Source organism: Mustela nigripes, chromosome 11 (assembly GCF_022355385.1).
Source record: "Mustela nigripes isolate SB6536 chromosome 11, MUSNIG.SB6536, whole genome shotgun sequence".
Taxonomy (NCBI): Eukaryota; Metazoa; Chordata; class Mammalia; order Carnivora; family Mustelidae; genus Mustela; species Mustela nigripes.
Window position 1 is genome coordinate 30,848,017 of NC_081567.1, and position 22,439 is coordinate 30,870,455.

A 22,439-nucleotide genomic window follows, 5' to 3' on the forward strand; every position below is an offset into this window, starting at 1 on the left:
CTCAGTAAATAAAAAAAACCTTAAAATAAAACTTCAAGGGGCTCCTGGGTGGCTCAGTGGGTTAAAGCCTCTGCCTTTGGCTCGGGTCGTGATCCCGGGGTCCTGGGATGGAGCCCCGCATCGGGCTCTCTGCTCAGCGGGGAGCCTGCTTCCTCCTCTCTCTCTCTCTGCCTGCCTGTCTGCCTACTTGTGATCTCTGTCTGTCAAATAAGTAAATAAAATCCTAAAAAAAAAAAATACTTCAAGGTGTCAAATACAGAGAATTTCCCTTTAATGTGACAAAAATTGCCCTAAGATAAACACATAAGACTTCCTAACTAGGAGAAACCATACATGGGAGAGGGATCATCGGGCAGCGTTCTCTGAGGTTCCTTGCACTCTCTTAGGTCAACAGGATGTTTGCCAACAGAGCCATTTACAACCCAGTATAAATACGAGACACATGGAAGACCTGGGAATTCAAACCAAGTATCAGGCAGTCTGGGGGTTAAAGGACTCTGTGTTTCTGAGGCTGTGTTAGCCTGGAGATCACATGCTCAGCTGACCTTGAACTACACAGGCTTGAACTGCGCGGGTCCACTCACATGCGGATGTTTTTCAGTACATGCAGTACAGTACTGGAAATCTATTTTTTCTTCCTCATGATTTTAAAAGCTCCCTTTATCATAAGAAAACGGCATAGAATACGTGTAACATACAAGACGGTGTTGACTGTTCATGTAGTCGGTGAAGTGTCTGGTCAGCAGTTGGCCGTTAGTAGTTAGGTCTGGGGAGGGAACAGTCACGGCATTGGGGGGCTGGTGTCCTGTTATCATGCCCACACTGCTCAGGGTCAGCGGTAAACCGTGGACCGCGGTAAGGAGGGGGTTCAGACAGGAGGATGGGGTCAGGAGAGGCGGTGCGGGCAAGAAAGGAAAGGGAAGAAGAGGAAGTGCGGGCTACGGGGAAGGAAGAGGGTGTAAGCAGCTGTTAAGAATGGTCTGAAAACAACCAAGGAGAGGCTACCTCTGGGAGGTGATAAGAAATGGGGCCTCCTGGCACAAAGTAGTAGGGCTAGGGAGCTGAAACATTCCTGAGTTGGAGCACGTCTATGAAGCGTCAAAACCATTTTGATCTACGGTGTGTGCAATGGTAGAACTGATTAATATACCCTCTGAATCTCCCCCAACAAAATTTCTCTTGTTTGTATTTTTCTTCTGACAAGCATAATCGAGATTCTGCCTTGTGTTTGCAAGTCATTTCATTAGTCAGTTTATTTGCCGGTGGTAAAAGAATCTGTTGGAGCTGTAAGGACCTTCTGGTACAGATACGCCACAACCCATTTATCCATTTATCGGCTGATGGATGTTTGCACTCTTTGCAGTTTGGGACCATTATGAATCCAGTCGCCGTGGCAGTGGCGTAGAAGTCTGTGGACATACAGGCTGTCATTCCTCGTGGGGGACTAGCTAAGACTGCAATGACCGTGTCTCATGGTTGAGGGTACAGTGAGCGTCTGGAGGAACTGCTGAGCCACTTCTGAAGTGGTTACCATGTTACGTTCCTACCGTCAAAGCACCAGAATGCCAGCTTGCTCCACAGCCAGCCAACACTTTGTGTATTTTCAGTTCTTTTCACTTGTAGGCATTCTAATAGCTATGTTTTGGTGTCTCTCTATTGTCTTCATTTTGCTCATGAGTAAGAAGGATGAGGATGATGGTTTCTTGTGCCTATTTGCCGTCGCCATGTCTTTGATAGCAAAGTATCGTCTACTTGCTTTAGGCTTAATCTGTCCTTTTTTTCTCCTAGCATCTTAAGATAGAAACTTAGATTGTTCATTTTAGACTTTCTCTTTTTTTCTACTATAAACATGTAATGCTAGTCATTTCCCTCTAAGTGCTGCCTTACCTACATCCCTCAAATGTTGCTGTTTTGCCATTTTCGTTTTGTTAAAAATATTTTTCAGTTTCTCTTTTGACTGCTTTAACTCATGGGTTATTTAGAAATGTGTCTAGCCTCCAAATACCTGGGGATGTTCTAGCTATTTCTGTTATTGACTGCTGATTTAATTCTGCTGTATCAGAGAGTATGCTCTGTAGGATAACTGACCTTTTAAATATACTGGGACTAGAGGCGACCAGGAAGCTCAGTAGGTTAAGTGTCTGACTCTTGATTTCAGCTTGGGTCATAACCTCAGTCTTGACATTGAGCCCTGCAACGGATATCAGTGCTGTGAAGCCTGCTTAAAATTCTCTCCCTTTCCTTCTGCTCCTCCCCACCACTGGCTCGCTTACACTCTAAACACACACACACACACACATCACAAACACACACACACACACACAGACTAGTTTTGCAGTCCAGAACCCAACCTATCTTACTGCTCCTTTCCTGTGCATTTAATGTGAATGTGTACTCTGCTGTGGCTGGGTTGAGTAGTCTATAAATGTCAGTTAGGTTCAGTTGGGTTGGTAGTGTTGCTCGGGTTTTACACCTTCTGTTTCTGTCTACATGCCCTATCAATCACCAAGAAGGGAGTGACGGAACCTCCAATTATAACCGTTTATTTTTTAATCATTTCATCCTATCAGTTTTTGCATCAGGAATTTTGAAATTCTACAATAACATGCCTACACATGTAGGTTTCCTTGGGTCTTCCTGATGAAATGGCTTCTTTATCATTATGAAATAGGTTTTTCTATTATTAATTTCAGAGGTAGAACTTAGTCATTCTTCAGTTGCATGTAACATCCAGTGCTCATCACATCATGTGCCCTCCTCCATTCCCATCACCCCGTTATCCCTTCCCCGCACCCACCTCCCTTCCAGCAACCCTCAGTTTTTTTCCTAGAGTTCAGTATCTCTTAGGGTTTGCCTCCTTCTCTATTTCCTCTTATTTTATTTTTCCTTCCCTTCCCCTCTGTTCATCTGTTTTGTTTCTTAAATTCCACATGAGTGAGATCGTATGGTATTTGTCTTTCTCTTACTTACTGCACTTAACATAATACTCTCTAAGTTCCATCCATGTCATTGCAAATGGCAAGGTTTCATTCTTTTTGATGGCCGAGTAATATTCCATTGTAGATATAGACCACATCTTCTCTACCATTCATCTGTGGAGGGACATCTCAGCTCTTTCCATAGTTGGTTATTGTGGACATTACTGCTATAAACATTGGTGTATGTGCACCCCCTTGAATCACTATGTTTGCTTCCTTCGGATAAATACCCCACAGTGCAATTGGTGGGTTGCAGGGTAGCTCCATTTTAAACTTTTTTCCAAGGTGGCCACAGAAGTTTGCATTTCCATCGACAGTGTTAAGAGGGTTCCCCTTTCTTTGCATCCTCACCAATATCTCTTGTTTCCCAACTTGTTCATTTTAGCTTTTCTGACCGGCATGAGGTAGTATCTCATTGTGGTTTTGATTTGTATTTCCCTGATGCTGAGTGATGTGGAGCATTTTTTCATATGTCTCATGGCCACCTGAAATGGTCTTCTTTGCCTCTGGTACTGTTCCTTCTTCTGAAGGGTTTTATGATAATACAGTCACTCCAGCTTTGTCATGATGAGTGTTTGCACGCTTTTGCATAGTTGTCCTCTTCCCTCCTTTTAATTTTAACCTACCTGTATATTTATATTTAAAGGGCATCATATAATTATCATATAATTTGGTCTTGTTTTTTTATCCAGTCCAACTATGTCTGCTTTTTCATGTTAGACCATTTATGGTTTTCTAATTATCAGTTTAGTTGGGCTTAAATCTACAGTCTTGCCTCTGTTCTCCATTAGCCTCATTTGTTCTTTGAATTTTCTTGTGGCTTCTCTTGGATTATGTAAAATATTTGCCATCCCCACGTCTTCTGTAGCAAAGTGTTGTCTGGATGTTCAACGAATGGCACCACCCAGGGGCCCCCCTTTTTGATAATGAAGGTTTGCCCACAACAACTTTTATATGAAAAAGTCTTAATTTTGTTTCCACTTTTGAATGATACTTGGTGGATATAGAATTTTAGGTTAAGGAATTTTTTACCCTAGCCTTTCAGTGATGTCATTTGACTGACATTTGGTTTGCATCGTTCCAACTGAGAATACTGTGCATTCTTTGTTCTTCTCTATATTTTATGATATAAAACATTTTTTTCTTGAAAAACATTGTGTTTTGTTTTCTGTTCACTTTTAAGATTTTTCTTTTTATCACGGGTTTTCAGGAATGAATTATGGTATATCTTGATACGGTTTTCTTTGTATTTATCCTGCTTGGAATTTACTGTAGTTCTTAATTATGTGGGTTTGTACTTTTCATTAAATTTAGAAGACTTCTGACCATATGTGGATGTCGGACCACTTGATACCATGTCATAGTTCATTGAAAGTCTGATTCCTTTTTCTCAGTCTTTTTTTTTTTTTAAGGATTTAAGGTAGTTTCTTTCCAAACTATTTGGTCAGGTACTGTTTCCTCCAGTGTACCATTTTTTTCTCCTTCTTCTTTGTATAATATGCTATTTGTATTCCATCCACGGAACTTTAAGTGTTCTCTTTTTTAAAATTTGGTTCTATTTTGTATCTTTTATTCATATTATTTATATTATTCTTTCCTGTTCACTTCTTATCTTTGAGCATATTCCTTTCCTTTTTTTTAACTTTAAAAATTTTATTATGTAATAATTTATTATATAATCTCTGCCCCCATTGTGGGGCTCAAACTCACAACCTCAAGATCAAGAGTTGCATGCTCTTCTGATTAAACCAGCTGGGTGCCCCACTTTGAGAATATTTCTGTAAGTTCCTTCAAAGTCCTTGTCTGTTAATTCTGTCATCTCTGTCATTTCTAAGTTTATTTCTATTGACTGATTTTTCTCCTGGTTATGGATTCCATTTTTTGGTCTCTGTATCTCTCATGATTTCTTTTTTACTGAATGATGGATATTATAAACTTTTTTTTTTTTTTTTTTTTTTTTTTTTTTTTTGTCAGAGAGAGTGAGCACAGGCAGACATAGAGGCAGGCAGAGGCAGAGGGAGAAGCAGGCTTCCTCCTGAGCAAGGAGCCCGATGTGGGACTCGATCCCAGGACGCTGGGATCATGACCTGAGCTGAAGGCAGCCGCTTAACCAACTGAGCCACCCAGGTGTCCCAGGATATTATAAACTTTTTAAAAAGATTTTATTTATTTATTTGACAGAGAGAGATCACAGGTAGGCAGAGAGGCAGACAGGAGTGCGGAGGAAGCAGGCTCCCCGCCGAGCAGAGAACCCGATGCAGGGCTCGATCCCAGGACCATAGGATCACCACCTGAGCCGAAGGCAGAGGCTTAACCCACTGAGCCACCCAGGTGCCCCGGGTGTTATAAATTTTAAATAGTTGTGTGTTGAATTCCATTCTCTTCTTTTAACAGAACACAGTGGGCTTTATGTGATAAGCTATCAAGTTATAGTAGTTCAGCTCAATCCTTTCAAAGCTTTTTGGTTTTATTAGGGTAAGGCTACAGCTGCCTTTGTTCTAAGACGAGTATATACCCAGATGGTCCGTAAGAAACTGTCACTACAGCTGTCACTGCAGCTGGTCAGAACTGAAACATTTCCCACCTCTGAGCATAAGGCTCTTTGGTCATTCTTTGCCAAGACTTACAGGGTTTCACCCTACTCATCTGTGGCTTAATGCTTCAACAAGGACTCAAGAGGACTCTGTGCTAGAGTCCGGAGCCCTTTCTCTGAGTGGCTTCCTCATTCTGCCGCTGTAGTCTTCCCCTTCATTCTGGTGGCCTCAGCCTCTCCGAATGAGTCTCCGTCTCCTCACCTGGAATGGCAAGACGCCATCCTCTGCTTGGGAGTTCCTGCGCTGCACCACGGTCTAGGAGGAAAGCTGGCGCAGTCCATACAGCTCATCTCACTCATCCCTCTCTAAGGGACTGTAGTCCTACACTGCAGTATCTGGCATTTTTTAAGAGTTAAGCCTGGGCCCTTGACTCCACCACTACTCTCTCTATATGCATTTATGACCTGTTTTGCATTACACTACTAAGACGTTACATCAGCACACACTTCTTCTACTACATTCTTTTTAATGGCTGAATACTGTTATACTTTATGAATCTAATTAGTGCACTTAATCCTTCATTTCTAGAAATTTAAGGATTTCCAGACTTTTATTTTTCACAAACAGCACTGCCATGAGCATTTTCATACTTCTCTATATACTTAACTTCAGTTTCTTTAGGTAACTAGTCACAGAATTTTAGGGTCAAAGTCTTGCCTATTTGTAAAGCTTTTGATGTTGACAAAAGGTCTCCCAGAAAGATTTACACTCCCATTCACAGTATGTGAACTTACATTTCCTTTAAAACCCTTCAGTGGAAAATATGCATTAATTCAGTATTTTGGGGGGGAATGTATACTGTGTGTTAAGCATTGTGCTAAGAGGATGGAGACTTACAGATTAATAAAGCACTGACGCTGGCCGGAGAGAATGGAATCCTTTCAGGAAGTGATAATGTAAAGAAACAAAGACAGAGCAATGCCATACAGCTATAATACAGGTGTGCCCCAAATACCAATGGTAAGGGGAGCCTGGAAGGAAAAGTCCAGCCCAAGAGTGTGAAGTGAATATGAAAAAATGAAGAGTAGGGTCATCAGACATACCCCAGGAGAATGGGGCAGACCCAAGAGTCAAAAGCGACTCATGTCTAGCTTGGGAAATTGGGTGAGCTGGTGATACCATTCATTAAGGCTGGGAATAATGGGAAACAGTCCAGGTTTGACCTGATACCTTTATTCAGAACTGGACACTCTACAAGATGAACAGATTCACATTATCATCAGTCGGCAGTGTAGACGAGAAGGGTCCATCTGTCCAACTGCTAGATTTCAAACTGAAGCCCCCCCAACTTAGAGGTCTGACTTACTTTCTAAAGCACTGAATGAATCTGTGTTCTTTTTATTTTACTGTATCTCAAATCCTGTACCCTATGGTTTAGAAATGACTTAATAATCTTAATTAAAAAGTAACTGATTATTATAGGTTCCCAATTCATCTTTCAAATTTATATTTCTAATCTTCATCTTGGAACTGGAAATGGAAGGACTTTTTAATTCTATCATGGGGTACCTGGAGATTCCAATTGTTCTAACCTTTGGATCCCAGTTGAAAGGGGAGAAGGAACTGGCTATATATTTACTATGCTACTCCCCATTTTTAAATAGTACATAATTTTCTAATGCTTAAATAAGTTACATTCCCAGATTTTATTAAGAGTAACAAGAACATTCAAGTGCAGGGTGCCTGGGTGGCTCAGTTGGTTGAGCAACTGCCTTCGGCTCAGGTCATGATCCCGGAGTTCCAGGATCGAATCCTGCATCGGGCTCCCAGCTCCTTGGGGAGTCTGCTTCTCCCTCTGACCTTCTCCTCGCTCATGCTCTCTCTCACTCATTTTCCCTCAAATAAATAAATAAAATCTTAAAAAAACAAAACAAAACATTCAAGTGCAGTTATTAAGAGTTGAAACTTATTTGTAACTGATGACTAGCCCCAGATGACTACATTTTACTTCTTCCTGTTTAAATCTGAGAAAGAGGGCACTGCTGTCATTCTTCCTCTACCTTTCCATGCTCTGCCCTAATACCCTCTCACAGGGCTACTGATACCAAGAAGAAAGGTGTGTACTGGAAAAGAGATTCATAACAGCCCCAGACAACCCAGCTGTCTTTCAGCGAGTGAAAACATCAAACATTATACATCGCATTATGGAATACCAGTCGGCCATAAAAAGCAATACTACTGATAGGCAGCTGTGATGACCCGCAGGGGAATCACGCTAAGTAAAAGAAGTCAGTCTCAAAAAGATACATAATGTATCATCACATTACACCCATGCATAATTGTAATTTGACTGTAGTGACCATTACGTGAATACATGATACAATTGCATAGAGCTATACACACACACTAACACACTAAAACAGACTTTATAAATGGGTCAAACGCTTTCTGGACTGTTACTTTCCCTCTCTCTTAAAAAGGAAAGACAGGGTGGGGGGGCAGGGACAGGGTGGCTGGTTATGGACACCGGGGAGGGTATGTGCTATAGTGAGTGCTGTGAAATGTGTAAGCTTGATGATTCACAGACCTGTACCCCTGAGGCAAATTATATGTTAATTAAAAAAAAATAAGGAAAGACAAATCCTTTACCTGTGTTGCAGTTTGATAGGGCTTCTTTCGTCAGATCAATCACAGAATCGAATTTCTTCTTCTCTACAGCCTGAAAAATTGTTAGAAAATGAAGATTTTGCCTCCATAGCAGAAAATATTCTTTTTAAAGGTTTTATTTATTTGACAGAGATCACAAGTAGGCAGAGAGGCAGGCAGAGAGAGAGGGGAAGCAGGCTCCCTGCTGAGCAGAGAGCCCGATGTGGGGCTCAATCCCAGGACCCCGGGATCAAGACCTGAGCCAAACAAAGGCAGAGGCTTAACCCACTGAGCCACCCAGGTGCCCTGCAGAAAATATTTTTTAAAAAAGAAAACACTATAGCTTAATTGAACTCTATTATTAGGAGAGAGGGGCTGAGGAAATACTACGTGGTTTCTAAGAATATGACTAAGCAGATTCCGAGTTAGTTTGGTAAATAAGTAGGGTTGTGAAATATGTTTGTCACTGTTTTAATATTTAAGCTAGACTGGAAATCTGGGTATGCTAACTAATCAGGCATTAATGTTACAGAGAATGAATGACAAAACTAAGTCACCACCCCCATCCCCACCAGGCAGCAACACTAAGTTCACAGAACTAACATACTCAGATGAACAACATTCAGAGACAAAATTTATTACTTACCGTAACTTCTGTTTTAGCACCAGGTGAAGTACTAGAATTTCCTGATTTGGTTCTTCCAGTATCTGAAAGAAAAATACCAACATTTGACAAATGTATTAAACTATTAGATATTTATGAACTTTGTAACATATGAATGCTCAGACACAATGAGGATGCACATTAACCATTTATTATTACATAATCACAAAAAAGGAACTCAGTTGACATGACCCATTCCAAAGACCGAGGAACCAATCCAAATAATAAAAAAATCTAATTTGGGTTCAAAAGATTTTGTCCTTATGTAACTTTACAACTATTAGTAACTTTTTTGAAAATCCATCTGTAAATAGATATGGCATTTGAGGAAACAGACTTGGAAAGAAATGTACATATTCTTTATTCACAGTACCTCTAGCCCAGACTCTGGAGATGACTGAGGAGAATTCAATTCAGAACCGGAGAAAACCTCAGATAAATGCTTACTGTCCCTTGTAAATATCTGATTCACAATCTGAATAGTCTGAGCCCTGGGGGCAACTGAGTGGCTGTGTAAGTGAAGGCAAAGCTTTCTGAAATCAAGATGCAAATACACTAAAATGTAAAACATGAAAAGGAAATGCGGAGTTTTGGAATGAGAATTTACAGGCCAAGAAGATAGCCATTTCAAGAGAAAGGAACTTTATTTGAGATCTGAGGGTAAAGATTTTTACCTAAGTTGAATAAGACAGCAACTCTAAAGAGGAACAACTCAAAAAACCAAAAAGTTAAAAAAAAATCAAAGATGCTAAAGAATAGCCCAACTTTAAATCTTAAGATTAAAACAAAAAACCAAAAACCAAATCACTACCACCAACACATGCCAGGGCAAACAAATATTTCATATAATGAAATATATGAAAGGTTAAGTAGTTTTGTAACTTACAAATCTATTAAATACAGAAAACAAACAAAAGGCCATAAATTAAATAAAATCATGAGGTTAAAAAGAAACCTCAGTTAAATTAAGAAATCACTTATTTATTCAGATAATATTAATTATGGATATAAAAACATTTTTGAAAGTAGAATTAAAATTTTTATTTTATTGAAAGATAATATTCAGTTCTCCATTTTAATACAAATACTGATTTGAGGCTTTCTAATTTCATAGATCATATTTTAATCAACTTAAGATACCTGTTGGATTTGATGTATTTGGAGTTGTCAAATTAGGATTTTCCACAGAAATCAACATAACATCATCATTGTTACTAAAATGATAAAGAAAATTAAAAACAAAAATAAACTAAATATGCATTATCAGGCTGAAACATGCAATCAATGGTTAGAATTCTCTGACTTAACATTTCATAACTGACATGTTTAATCTAACAGTTGTGGCAGGAACTGGAGATAAAACCGAATACCCAAGAAACCCTGTGTGTTGCCAGTTACATGACCGTAGTGTCTAATAATGGATCCTTAAAACTTACCAAAGACCCATTTACAATGAATCCAAATATATAACCTATAAGTATATAATATACATAAATATACAATATATAAATGTCATTCTAGAACATATACTTGCCTTGATGAAAATGAAAAGTATAACTGAAAAAAACACCAGGAAGACACTTGGACATTTACAGATACAGGACTGTGACAAATAAGGCTATTAAGAAATTAGTCCTCGGGGCACCTGGGTGGCTCAGTGGGTTAAAGCCTCTGCCTTCGGCTCAGGTCATGATCCCAGGGTCCTGGGATCCAGCCCCACATCGGGCTCTTTGCTCAGCAGGGAGCCTGCTTCCCTTTCACTCTTTGCCTGACTCTCTGCCTACTTGTGATCTCTGTCAAATAAATAAATAAAATCTTAAAAAAAAAAAATTAGTCCTGCCACGATCCTACATTACATCACTGTAGTAAAAAAACTGGCCACACATTGACTAAACTGAAAAATATGGTAAATGACCCTCATCATGGTTATGACTTTGACTCCTCTTTCATGAGTTTGACCTTTACATCAAAATCTTTCTTAAGATCTTGACACATATTTCTTTGAGCCCATAAAATGTCTAAATGAATTTTCTATGCACAGTTATACCACTTTTTTTTATAGATTATTTTAATTTTCAGCTTTTGCATTTAGGTCTGTGTTCCATTTCAAATTATTTTTGTATATGGTGTGAGGTAAAGAAGGCAGGTTCACTTTTCCCCTCTGGCTATTCCTGTGGTAGCTGTTGACGGTCTCTTCTCCAATAAATTACCTTGGCCTCATTGCTGAAACCCAACAGACGATATAGAATAGTCTCTAATCTGGCCACCAATTTATGGGCCTATCCTAAGACAACACCATTGTCTTAATTACTATAACTTTATAGAAATCTGAAACTTAGGTAATGTGTGTCTTCCAACTTTGTTCTTCTAAAACTGCTTTCATCTTCTAGGTCTTTTGCATTTCACTTAAGTTTTCAATCAGCTTGTTATTTTCTATAAAAAAAAAAAAGGCTGCCAGGAGTTTGAGTGAGACTGCAATAAATGTACAGAATGATTTGGGTGAAGTGACACTAATAATGAATTTGCCCATATACTTACTGTCCCTAACCAGCCTTCCCACCAAAATCCTATAGCACGGTGGTATGCTTGTTATAAAGGATAAACCTACACTGACACATCATTATCACAATCGAAGTCCATAGCCTACAACACAGTTCACTCTTAGTGGTGTACATTCCATGCATTTTGACAATATATAATGATACATATCCATCATTACGGTATCACCCAGAATAGTTTCACAGCCCTAAAAATTCTTGTGCTCTGCCTATTCATCCCTACTCATCAGCCCTGGCAGTATTTGATTTTTTTACTGTCTCCATGTTTTTACCTTTCCTAGGATGTCATGTAGTTGGAATCACACAGTATATAGCCTTCTCAGACTGACTTCTTTCATTTAGTAATACGCATTTAAGTTTCCTCTGTTCTTTTCCTAGCTTCAAAGCTCATTTCTTTTTTAGTACAGAATAATATTCCTATTGTCTGAATGTAATGATTTATTTATCCATTCACCTACTGAAGGAGATCTTGGTTGCATCCACATTTTGGCAATTATGAATAAAATTGCATTGTATATGACTTTATTTTCCCTTCTCCACCTTCTTTTTTTAAAAGGTTTTATTTATTTGACAGACAGAGATCATAAGTAGGCAGAGTGGCAGACAGAGAGAGACAGGGTGGGGGGAAGCAGGCTCCCTGCCGAGCAGAGAGCCTGATGTGGGGCTCGATCCCAGGACCCTGGGATCATGACCTGAACTGAAGGCAGAGGCTTTAACCCACTGAGCCACCCAGGCACCCCTTTATTTTCTCTTCTTAGCCTATCAATTATACTTCTTTTTTAGGTGGTTCCCTTAACGTGTGCAATATACATTTACAACTAATCCAAGTCCACTTTCAATTAATACTATACTGCTTCACAAGTAGTGGAAGTACCTTATAAAAACAAAATATTCCTAATTTTTTAGGAATTTCTGTTCCTTGTATCATTGCTGTTGTTCATTTCATTTAAACACACACACACACAGAGCTGCTATTATTTTGAACAAACTTGTCAAATCAAGAAAAGAAATGTATTTGTTTTACTTTCATTCATTCCTTCTCTGAAGATCTTGTCTTTATGTAAATCTGATTTTCTGACTTACCTTCCTTCTCTGTGAGGAATTTTTAACACTTCTTGGATGGCAGGTCTACAGGCAACAAATACCCTAAATTTTTGTTTGTCTGAGAAAGTGTATTTCTCCTTCACTTTTGAAGGACAGTGCCATAGATTACAGAATTCTAAGCTGGTGGTTTTGTTCTCTCAATACTTTAAAATATTTCACCTCCACCCTCTCCTTGCTTGCGTAGTTTCTAAGGAGAAGCTGGATGCAATTTTCACCTTTGCTCCACTATGGGTAAGGTGTTTTTTTTTCCCTCTGGCTTCTTTCATTTTCTGAATTTTAAATATCTTATGCCTAAATGTACTTTTTTGATATTTACCCTGCTTAGTGTTCTTTGAGCTTGGTATTAACATTAATTTGGGGGAAATTCTTAGTAATTATGGCTTCAAACAGTTTTTGTTCCTTTCTCTCTGCGCATCTGCACCCCTTCCCCTTCTGGTGTTCCCATTATGCTTGTTATTTCCTTTGTAGTTTGTCCCACATTCTTGTATTATTTTGCTGTTGTCTTGTGTCTGTTTACTTTTCTGAAGTTTCTGTTGTCAGACTTTCAAGCTCAGTGATGCTTTCCTCAGAGGCATCTATTCTACTAAGTCCATCAAAGGCCTTCTTCATTGTTACTGTTTTGGTCTCAAGCATTTCCATTTCTCTGCTTATTTATCCACCTGTTTTTGCATTTTTTTCTACTTTTTTTTTTTTTCACTGAAGCCTTTAGCAAATAGTTTTTCAAAATCCCTGGTCTGCTAAGTTGAACACTTCTGTCATATCTGACTCTGTTTCTGATACTTATTCCGTCTCTTCAAATCGTGTTTCTTGCCTTTTAGTACATCTTGTGATTTTTGTTGTTGTTGTTGACAGGTGGACATGATGTACTGCATGAAAGGACCCGTGATAAACAAGCCTTTAGTAACGAAGTGGTTTTACTAACACTATGACTAGCTCTCAGTCTTTCAAGTAAACCTGTGCCCCTGGAGTGTGAATTTCACTAGCACTTCTTAGTCAGTCACCCCCTGTAGGTGGGACAGATGGCTAGAGCAGCTGAAGTTGGGTATTCACTTCCTCCATATGGAAATCTAGAGGGAGCAGGAGTTGGGGATTTCATTCAGCCAGGTCGGTTTAGTAGTAGTTTCTCCCTGGGACAAGGCCTTATTAAGAACAGAGTGGTCTGGAATATTCGAAAAGGTTCCTTTTGCCAACTGGCTGCTGCAAGCATGAAGGGACTTTCTCCAATATTCACCATCAGGACCTGGTAGAGCTCCTGGAGGTACAACACAAAATTATGAGTCTTCCTGTGTAGTTTTTAACTCTTGACTTGTCTGTTCTGAGCCTCCAGCAATTACAATTTACATTTTCCTAAACTGGCATTGGTTCCCATGGAAGCTTGTGCTTCTGGGTTTCTGCTCCAGTTCCCCAATGTTGTTGATTACCACTTCTGCCTCTCCGGTTTGGGGGGCAGTATTTTGCCCTGTGGCCTTACTTCTCTAATGGATGTAAGAAGAGGTGTTGATTTTTTTCAGTTTGTTGAGCTTTTTTACTTGTTAGAAAGTAACATGCTAGATCATGCTAGATGATGACTGAAATTACATGCTAGATCATGACTCTGAAATGTACTTCGTAGTTCTGAAGTTAGGTCTTACAGATGTTTTGGTCATCATATCCCTTTGTATATCATGTTTTTTGACATTATTGTAAACAGTATTGATTTTAAAATCTGAAATTCTGTTTGTTGCCCATATGCAGAAACACTATAAATAGTATGACTTTATTATACACACACACACACACACATACTTACACACATGTACAACATAAGAGGAACAGTATGAGATATATGCACATATGTACCCTATGTAAAAGGACAGAAAAATATTTTATATTATGCACATATTTATTATAGCCAGTACTTTCATCTCTTTACCTTTGGACAGATCCAAAATTCCTCTGGTTTTATTTTCCTTCTGCCTGTAAAACTTCCTTTAACATTTCTTGCAGTGCAGGTCCGCTGCTGATATATTCTCCACACCCACCCCAACTTTTTTTAGTTTGAAAATGTCTGTTTTCCCCTAAAATCTGAAAGATATTTTCACAGAGTGTAGAAATTTTAATACATAGTTTTTCTTTCAACACTTTAGATATGCCTCTGCATTTCAAAGCTTTAGAGATGCCTTTTAGTTTGCATAGTGCACAGCAAGAAGTCTCCTAATTTTATTTGTTTGTTCCTTTCTATGTAATGAGGTTTTTTTTTTCCTCTGGCTGTTTTTAAGTTTTCCTAGTCACTACTTTCACCTTTTTTTTTCCTTTTTAAACATTTATGGGTTTTGAATTTTCACCAAATTTGGAAAAATTTTAGATGTTACATCTTTCCTCCCTCCCCACCCCCACAGCCTGGTGAAACTTCAGCGATATATATATCTATATATTAGACCACTTAATACTGTTCCAAAGGTCTCCGATGCTCTGTTCATCTTCTTTGTTAGGCTTTTTTCTCCCCATGCCTTTGTTTGAACAGTTACTATTGCTATTCTACTGTCTTTTTTTAAAATCAATAATTATCCTAATTTTAATGTTAATCCTAATCAGTGTACTCTTCACACTCAGTTATTGTCTTTCAAATTTCTAGAAATTCAACTTGGGTTTTTTTTTTTAAATCTGTTATTTTCACATTTTCCTTTATATTGTTGGGACATGAACACTCAACGATAATAGCTGATTTATGTTGTTGTTGTCCATCAGACATACTGTTTCTAGCATTTTAGTTTTCTCCTAGTTATGAATTATATTTTTTGCTACTTTGCATGTCTGCTAATTTTTGATTAGATGTCAGACATTGTAAAATTTACAGTGTTGAATGATGGATGATGTTCCATTCTTTCAAAGAGTGGTGGACCCTGGGTACGGGGGTGGTTCAGTTGGAGTTGGTTAGGTGTCTGCCTTTGGCTGAAGTCATGATCTCAGGGTCCTGGGATCAAGCCCCTAGTTGGGCTCCCTGCTTAGCAGGGAGGCTGCTTTTCCCTCTCCCTCTGCCTACTGCTCCCCCTGCTTGTACTCTGTCAAATAAATAAATAAAATCTTAAAAAGAAAAGAAAAACAGTGCTGGACCACTGTGGAATGAAGTTAAATTACTCAGGATTACTCGCATCCTTTTAGTTTTTTGAGAGCAGGCCCACTGAAGTTTTTAGTCTAGGACCAAGCCAGCCTCACTACAGCTACACCCACCTAAGGACTCTCTACCTGTTATTCCATTGTTCATTATAGTCAGTGGGAAAGCAAAATGTTCCCATCCCTGTACAATATCCAAAAATGTTTGGTCTTCTTTCCAGTGGGTCTTTCCCCTGCCTCTTGTAATTTCATCCTCTGCCGGCACAGATCTGCATTCAGCCTATGATTCAAGAGGTTCCCTCTGCAGATCATCAGAGCTCTATCTTTACACAATTTGCTTTCTTTATTGTTCTGCCTCATAAATTCTAGCCAACTCAGGGCCCCCAGTCTCTGATCTAAATGTAGCAAGACCTCTAGAGGCTATTTGAGCTCCTCCTGCCCCTGCCCTTTACCTGCAAAATGCCTCCAGGCATTAAGCTTGAACAATGGTAGGGTGCATTCCACCTGTTTCCCTTCTCCCAGGGAGAGTCTTGTGCTCCCCGTTGAACAATGTCTGCTCACAATTCTTTTTCTTTTTTAGTTTGGTCTTCTGTTTGTTGACAACCAAAGAACAATTCCTGTAGCAATTCATACTTCATGGGCAGAAGCAGACATTTCCTACACATTCATTTTAGAACTGTTTTCATGTACATTTTAGAACAGATTTAATTCAACAATTTTCCCCAAATTTATCAATAAGAGATTCTAACAGCCATTATTACTAAGTTCAGTAAACAAAAACAAATGTTCAGATCTAAATTTTATCGAGAATATTTCATTCTTCTTTCCATTTTTTTGTCTCTAACAAAACCTAAAGAGTTTATTTTGTATATTTTTTCCTACTAGTAATAGTCATCATAGATTGATAACTGTATTTAGTTTGTTACTTAACCATAAGCAGTTCTTTTCAGATGTTCACTACACTAGAGTCCAAATCTCTTATCAATCTCAAAATTCTTCATTTAACATTTCTAAAATATTTCTAACTTTTTGTTTTTAAAAAGTTCAGGTATTTAAGTAAATTCCACCCCCAAGATGGCGCTCAAACTTATGACTCGAAAATCAAGAGTCACATCCTCCTCCGACTGAGCCAATCGGGCATCCAACCAGGCATCCCAATATTTTTAATATTTTAAGTATTTCTCCTTGCTGCTATAGTACATCAAATATAGCATTATTTAGGAGTTTAAGAAACCAAGCAGAAAGACTTTAAAAAGCAGAGTGGAATTTTTGGCTTTCTCATTGGGATGAGGCAGTAAAGATTACAAATTGGGACCCACCAAGGTGGAGGGACCCTAGTGAACACTCCAGGCTTTCAGCCAGGAATCCACAGAGGTCTGTATCTTAAGAAACACAGTGAACTAACTAGAGACAGAAGGAGCCTTACCACATTAACAAGCCTCAATCTCTACCAGTCTCTGAGTATATCAGGTGACCAGGTCCTGCTCAGCCAGAGAGAATAAATATTGTGTACAGTAGGATGATATTATTCCAGAGCCTCACCAGTTTTTCAGAAATTATCAAACAGGCCAAAAGACAGAGCCAAATGATCAGAAACTGACAGAAAAACAATGGAAACAGTTATATAGATGACCCAGATGCTGGGGTTATAAAACAAAAACATTAAAAGAACTATGATTAATACTTTTTAGAATATTAAGGAAAGATGGATATAGTTAAACCACATGGATCATTCATCAGAAAAGTAGACACCATGAAAAAAAGACTATAATGAAATTAGGAAGTCCATTCATACAAACACACTATTACAAAAGTGGAAAGACTTGGAGTGGAAAAGATATTTATAGTACACATATCTGACAAAAAACTTATGCCAGGCAACTCAAAGGGAAAACATGCAAAAGTCTTAGAGAAACTTCATAAAAGGTATGAAAAAGGCTAACTAACCTAAAAATGTGCTAAACTTCATTATTAAAAGGAAATACAAAATTAAAACCAACACATGATGCTATAAACATACCCATGTGGTTAAGCAAAAAAGGCAGGTATTAACAAGTGGTGACAAGGATACGGAAGAACAAAAACCTGATTATACTTCCTAATGGGAATGTAGCTTTGGTGGGACCTCCTTGGGAAAGTGTTTAGTAATACCTTATTAAACCTGAAAATACATACACTCTATGACCTAACCAGTTCCATTTCCAAGCAAATGTTCAACAGAAATGTATGTACATTCACCAAAAAACATGTAAAGGAATGTTCATAATAGCACTATTCATAATTTCCCCAATCTGCAAACAGCCCAGATGCCCATTAACAGTTGTAAGTAGAATAAGGTACACTCGTGTGAGGAGCACCGTACCAGCCACAAGTATGAATACATGGATAAATGGATAAGCAACAGCGCAGGTGAAACTCACAATGTTTAACGGTGGCAAAAGAGGCAAGACACCAAAGAGTTCAGAGTATGATTCCATTGATATAAACATGAAAATCAAACAAAAACAACTTATGGTGTTAAGAGTTCAGATAGTGATTCCTCAGGTCAGTGTGTTAGGGGTGGGATTAGTGACCAAGGGTGAAGCATGAGGTGGACTGGATGCCACTGATTTGATCTGGAAGATATTTACAAAATGTGTTTACTTTGTCCAAATTTGCCAAGCAATACACTTGTTTGTGCAGTTCTCAGTGGGCATTATGTCATTTAACTTTTTCTTAAAGATTTTATATATACATAGATAGGGCATGTCTGTGTAGGTAAAGTTGTTACGTAGGTAAGTTGTTAAGTAGGTAAGTTTCACTTACCGTGAAAAAGTCATCTCTCTGCAAACTAAAGATTGAAATTCTGTGAGCATTTATTGATACATTACTTTTATAAAACTGTTCCTCTGGTTGCTACCAAAGATAGCTGGGTTTTGTTTTGTTTTATTTTTTAAGATTTTTAAAATTTATCTTAGAGAGCAAGAGCAAGCTCTCTAAAAGCTTGCTTTTAGAGAAAGGGGGACAGAAGGAGGAAGGAACAAGAGAGAGAGAATCTCAAGCAGACTCCCCCATGAGCTTGGAGCCCGATGGGGGGCAAGATCCCACGACCCTCAGATCATGACCTGAGCCAAAATCAAGTGTGAGGCACCCAGTTGCCCCAGTGATGGCTGTTTTTTAAATGAATCATATCTGGGAGGAAACTGAAGACATCGATGATTTTCATGTTCATTTGGATGTACCTAACCTATGTTTTTTTACATGCATTTTACCCTTGGAAAAAAATTTGTGTCTAAAATTACTAATTATAATTCTCCAGGTAATGTTATAGTAATTTCAGTTTATGGGTTCTGGAGACAAACTTGTCTGGGTCTGGGTCTAAATTCCACTGGTGGCTTTAGTGGCTTGGTTACTTACTAACAGGGTTTTGGGGGCAAGAAACCCTGCCTTAGTTTCTTCATCTAGAAAAGACAGAGAAGTTTTATAAGATTAAATTAATGTTAATGAGGAATGAGTAGGAAGGAGCACATGCAACACTGTAGGAAATTTCTTAAAATACCATGGCTGGTAACTGCTTTTCCCCCTTTGATCTCTACAAATAGTTCTTCACATGAAGTTCAATGCCAGGCTTATGTTTTAGACATAATTAATGTTTCATTCAATCACGATTGGTGGAATAGTCTGTTCCTGGGCGCCTTACAACTTGAAGCTTCCTTTCCCTTTTGGAAATGATTGCACATAACGGCATTTTCTATCTATTTAAACAAGTTCCTTTTCTTCAAACATGTGTTCTGGTCCATAAGCCTTCTCTTCTATGAAATTGTTCAGCTCAGCTGTTACTGCCTTTCCCATTTCCTACACATTCTCAAAAGAAAAATGTTTAAACTTCTAAATCCAACCATTACTATAGACATAGAAAGTTAGTTGTGGCACTAATTCCTTCAATACTTGGGATTAACAGAAAAAAACAATTATAAGACCTCCTGGCTTTCTTTAGAGTTTTAATAATGGTGGGAGCAACATGTTTTTGCTTTCTTTTTTTAAAGTTCCTTTATTTCTGGGGCACGTGGGTGGTTCAGTGGTTTAGGGCCTCTGCCTTTAGCTTGGGTCGTGGTCTTGGGGTCCTGGGATCGAGCCCCGCATCAGACTCTCTGCTCAGCGGGGGGGCCTGCTTCCTCCTCTCTCTGTCTGCCTCTCTGCCTACTTGTGATCTCTCTCTCTCTCCGTCAAATAAATAAATAAAATCTTTTTAAAAAAATAACGTTCTTTTATTTCTCAAATATTTTTGAAAAATTTTAAATAAATTATATGTATAAAGAAGTACATAAACTGCTATGTAGAACAACTATGACAGAACCCCCCCACTTGAACAATTTGAGAAGCTATTATTTTTTTAAAATCTTAAGAAATTTAATAAATACACACACACACACACACACACACACACACACACACATATATTTGCTTGATATATATATCTTTGCAGACATCAGAAAGCTGTGGTAGAAGCCAGGACTTAGGGAACTGAGATCCCAGAGAGAAAGAGGGTTTACAGAAGTGGGCTAGACAGTCGCCAGTGGTGTTCCTCTTAGGGCATCTGTCAATGAAACCTTTTGGGAATACTGAGAAGCCAAGCAGAAGGTGGCTGATAGCACAGTGGATTGTATCAGGGAGACAAAAATTGGAATATACAACGAGCAAAAGGAACCATAGGAAACACTCCAATCTTTCTGATGGAAGTCTTAGAGGGCTATGCCATGGATGGAGTAAAATCAAAACAGACCAAGTCTTTTAAGGGTTACAAATAAGCCTCAGTTGTGCTCAATTCCTGATTAGATTTAAGTATATTATCTAACACAATGGCTTAAAAAATAAACATTTATTATCTCCATTTCTGTGGGTAAGGCAGTATGGAGCACTATAGCTGGGGGTTTGGGCTCAGGATCTGTCACCGCAGTCAGGATGATGGCAGGAGCTGCAGTCATCTGAAGGCTCAATGAGGGCTAAAGGTCCTACTTCCAAAATGGTTTACTCCCATGGCTGTTGGCAGGGCGCCTTACCATATGGGATTCTGCACAGGCTGCTTGATGTCTTCTTAAACTGTGCTTGCTGCCATGTTAATATGGCAGTTAACTTGCCCCAGAGCAAGCAATCCAAGAGAAAGAAAGGAAGCTATGATGCTTTTTATGATTTAGTTACATACTGCCACTTTAGCCATATTCTATTTGCTGTCACTAAGTATAGCCTAAGACAAAAATTAGACTCCACTTTTTTAAAGGAAGAGTATATTGAAGAATATGTGTCTGTATTTTAAAACCATCAACAGAGCCTATGTCCCTCTCTCTGCTGCCTGCCACAGTGTAGGGTGAATCTGTTCTGATGGAAGATAACATCATTTAGAATCTCTAAAATTTTCAATACACAGTGTCCAAGATTCACACATAAAATTAGCAATTAAGATAACAAGCAGGGCAAAAATAAAAAAAAACAACAACACAGCAAATAGAAACAGAGCTCAAAGTGACTTGCATACAAGGGTCATGAGAAATGGATCAGAAAATACAGTGATTAAAATGTTCAACACATGGACAACAAGATAAAGATTTTCACCACCTCTGTCTACAGAAAATAACACAAAGTCAGGGTGCCTGTGTGGCTCAGTCAGCTAATAGTTCAAATCTTGCTTTCAGCTCAGGTCATGAGCTCAGGGTTGGGGGATGGAGCTGAGTGTCAGGCTCAGCACAGGGTGGGAGCCTGCTTAAGAATCCTTCCCTTCTCCATTTGTCCCTCCCTCACTGCTCATGCATGTACATGCCCTTTCTCTCTAAAAAATAAGGAAAGGGGAGAACTGAAAATTAAGCAAACGGAAATGAATAATTCGATACGATGGGTTGAACAGCCACTTGGATCCAGCTGAAGAGAGGATTCATAAACTGGAAAATAGGTTGGTAGAAAATATCCAGACTGGAGGATGGTGTGTACCAAGATGCATATAATGGGAAAACTGCAGGGGAGAAGAGATGGAATGGTGCTGACGGAATTCTTAAGAGATAATGGCCAAGAATTTTTCAGAGATAATGGAAGACACAAAACCTGACTCGTGAAAAACTGTGAGCGCCTATCAAGATAACTTAAAAAACAAACACTAAACCCAAGACTCCACAACTAGCATCATATAGTATACTAATGAAAACCAAAAAGAAGTAGAAGGTCTTAAAAGCAGAAATACAGACATTATCTTCAAAGAAGCCACAATAAGACTGAAGCTAACTTTTCAGCGGAAATTATAGAAATCAAAAGACATGTAATGACATCTTGAAAGTTCTGAAAGGAAATTACCTACAGTTCAATACTCCTGTTAAAATATCCTTTAAAAATAAAGACAAAAAGGAATTATTTCCAGACCAAAAAACCTGACAATTTTTCTTGAGCAAAACTAAAAAAAGAAATAACAAAGTTCTTCAGGCAGAAGGAAAATTTTCCCAGATGGGAAGATGGAAATACAGGAATAAATGGAAGAGCAACAGGAGGGGTAAATATGTGGGTAGCTCTCAGCAAATAATGCCTCTACAAGATAGTGGTTTCATCTTGTGAGATTATAGTACAGCTGACCTTGAACAACAAGGGTTTAACTGTACAGGTCCACTTACACATAGATTTTTTTCAATAAATACAGTATTCTTAAGTGTATTTTCTCTTATGATTTTTAACAACATTTTTTCTCGCAGTTCGTTATTGTAAAAATATAGTATATAATATATGTATACAAAATGTTTAATTGACTCTTTATGTTATCAGTAAGGCTTCCAGTCAACAGTAGACTATTAATAGTTAAATCTGGGGGAGTCAAGAGTCATGTGTCAATTTTTGATCATGCATGGGG

At 38.5% G+C, this 22,439-nt stretch overlaps 1 protein-coding gene across 2 annotated transcripts in view; it reads right to left on the reverse strand.

Moving 5' to 3' along the window:
- Window positions 1-22,439, reverse strand: part of ATF7IP2 (activating transcription factor 7 interacting protein 2) — a 54,360-nt gene that overhangs the window by 1,942 nt on the left and 29,979 nt on the right. For both annotated transcript variants that reach the window (XM_059415980.1, XM_059415981.1), the window contains 3 exons: window positions 9,963-10,036; window positions 8,805-8,866; window positions 8,162-8,231 (listed from right to left, as the gene is read on the reverse strand). In XM_059415980.1, coding sequence (XP_059271963.1) covers window positions 8,162-8,231; window positions 8,805-8,866; window positions 9,963-10,036 — 206 coding nt within the window. The remainder of the gene's footprint in view (window positions 1-8,161; window positions 8,232-8,804; window positions 8,867-9,962; window positions 10,037-22,439) is intronic.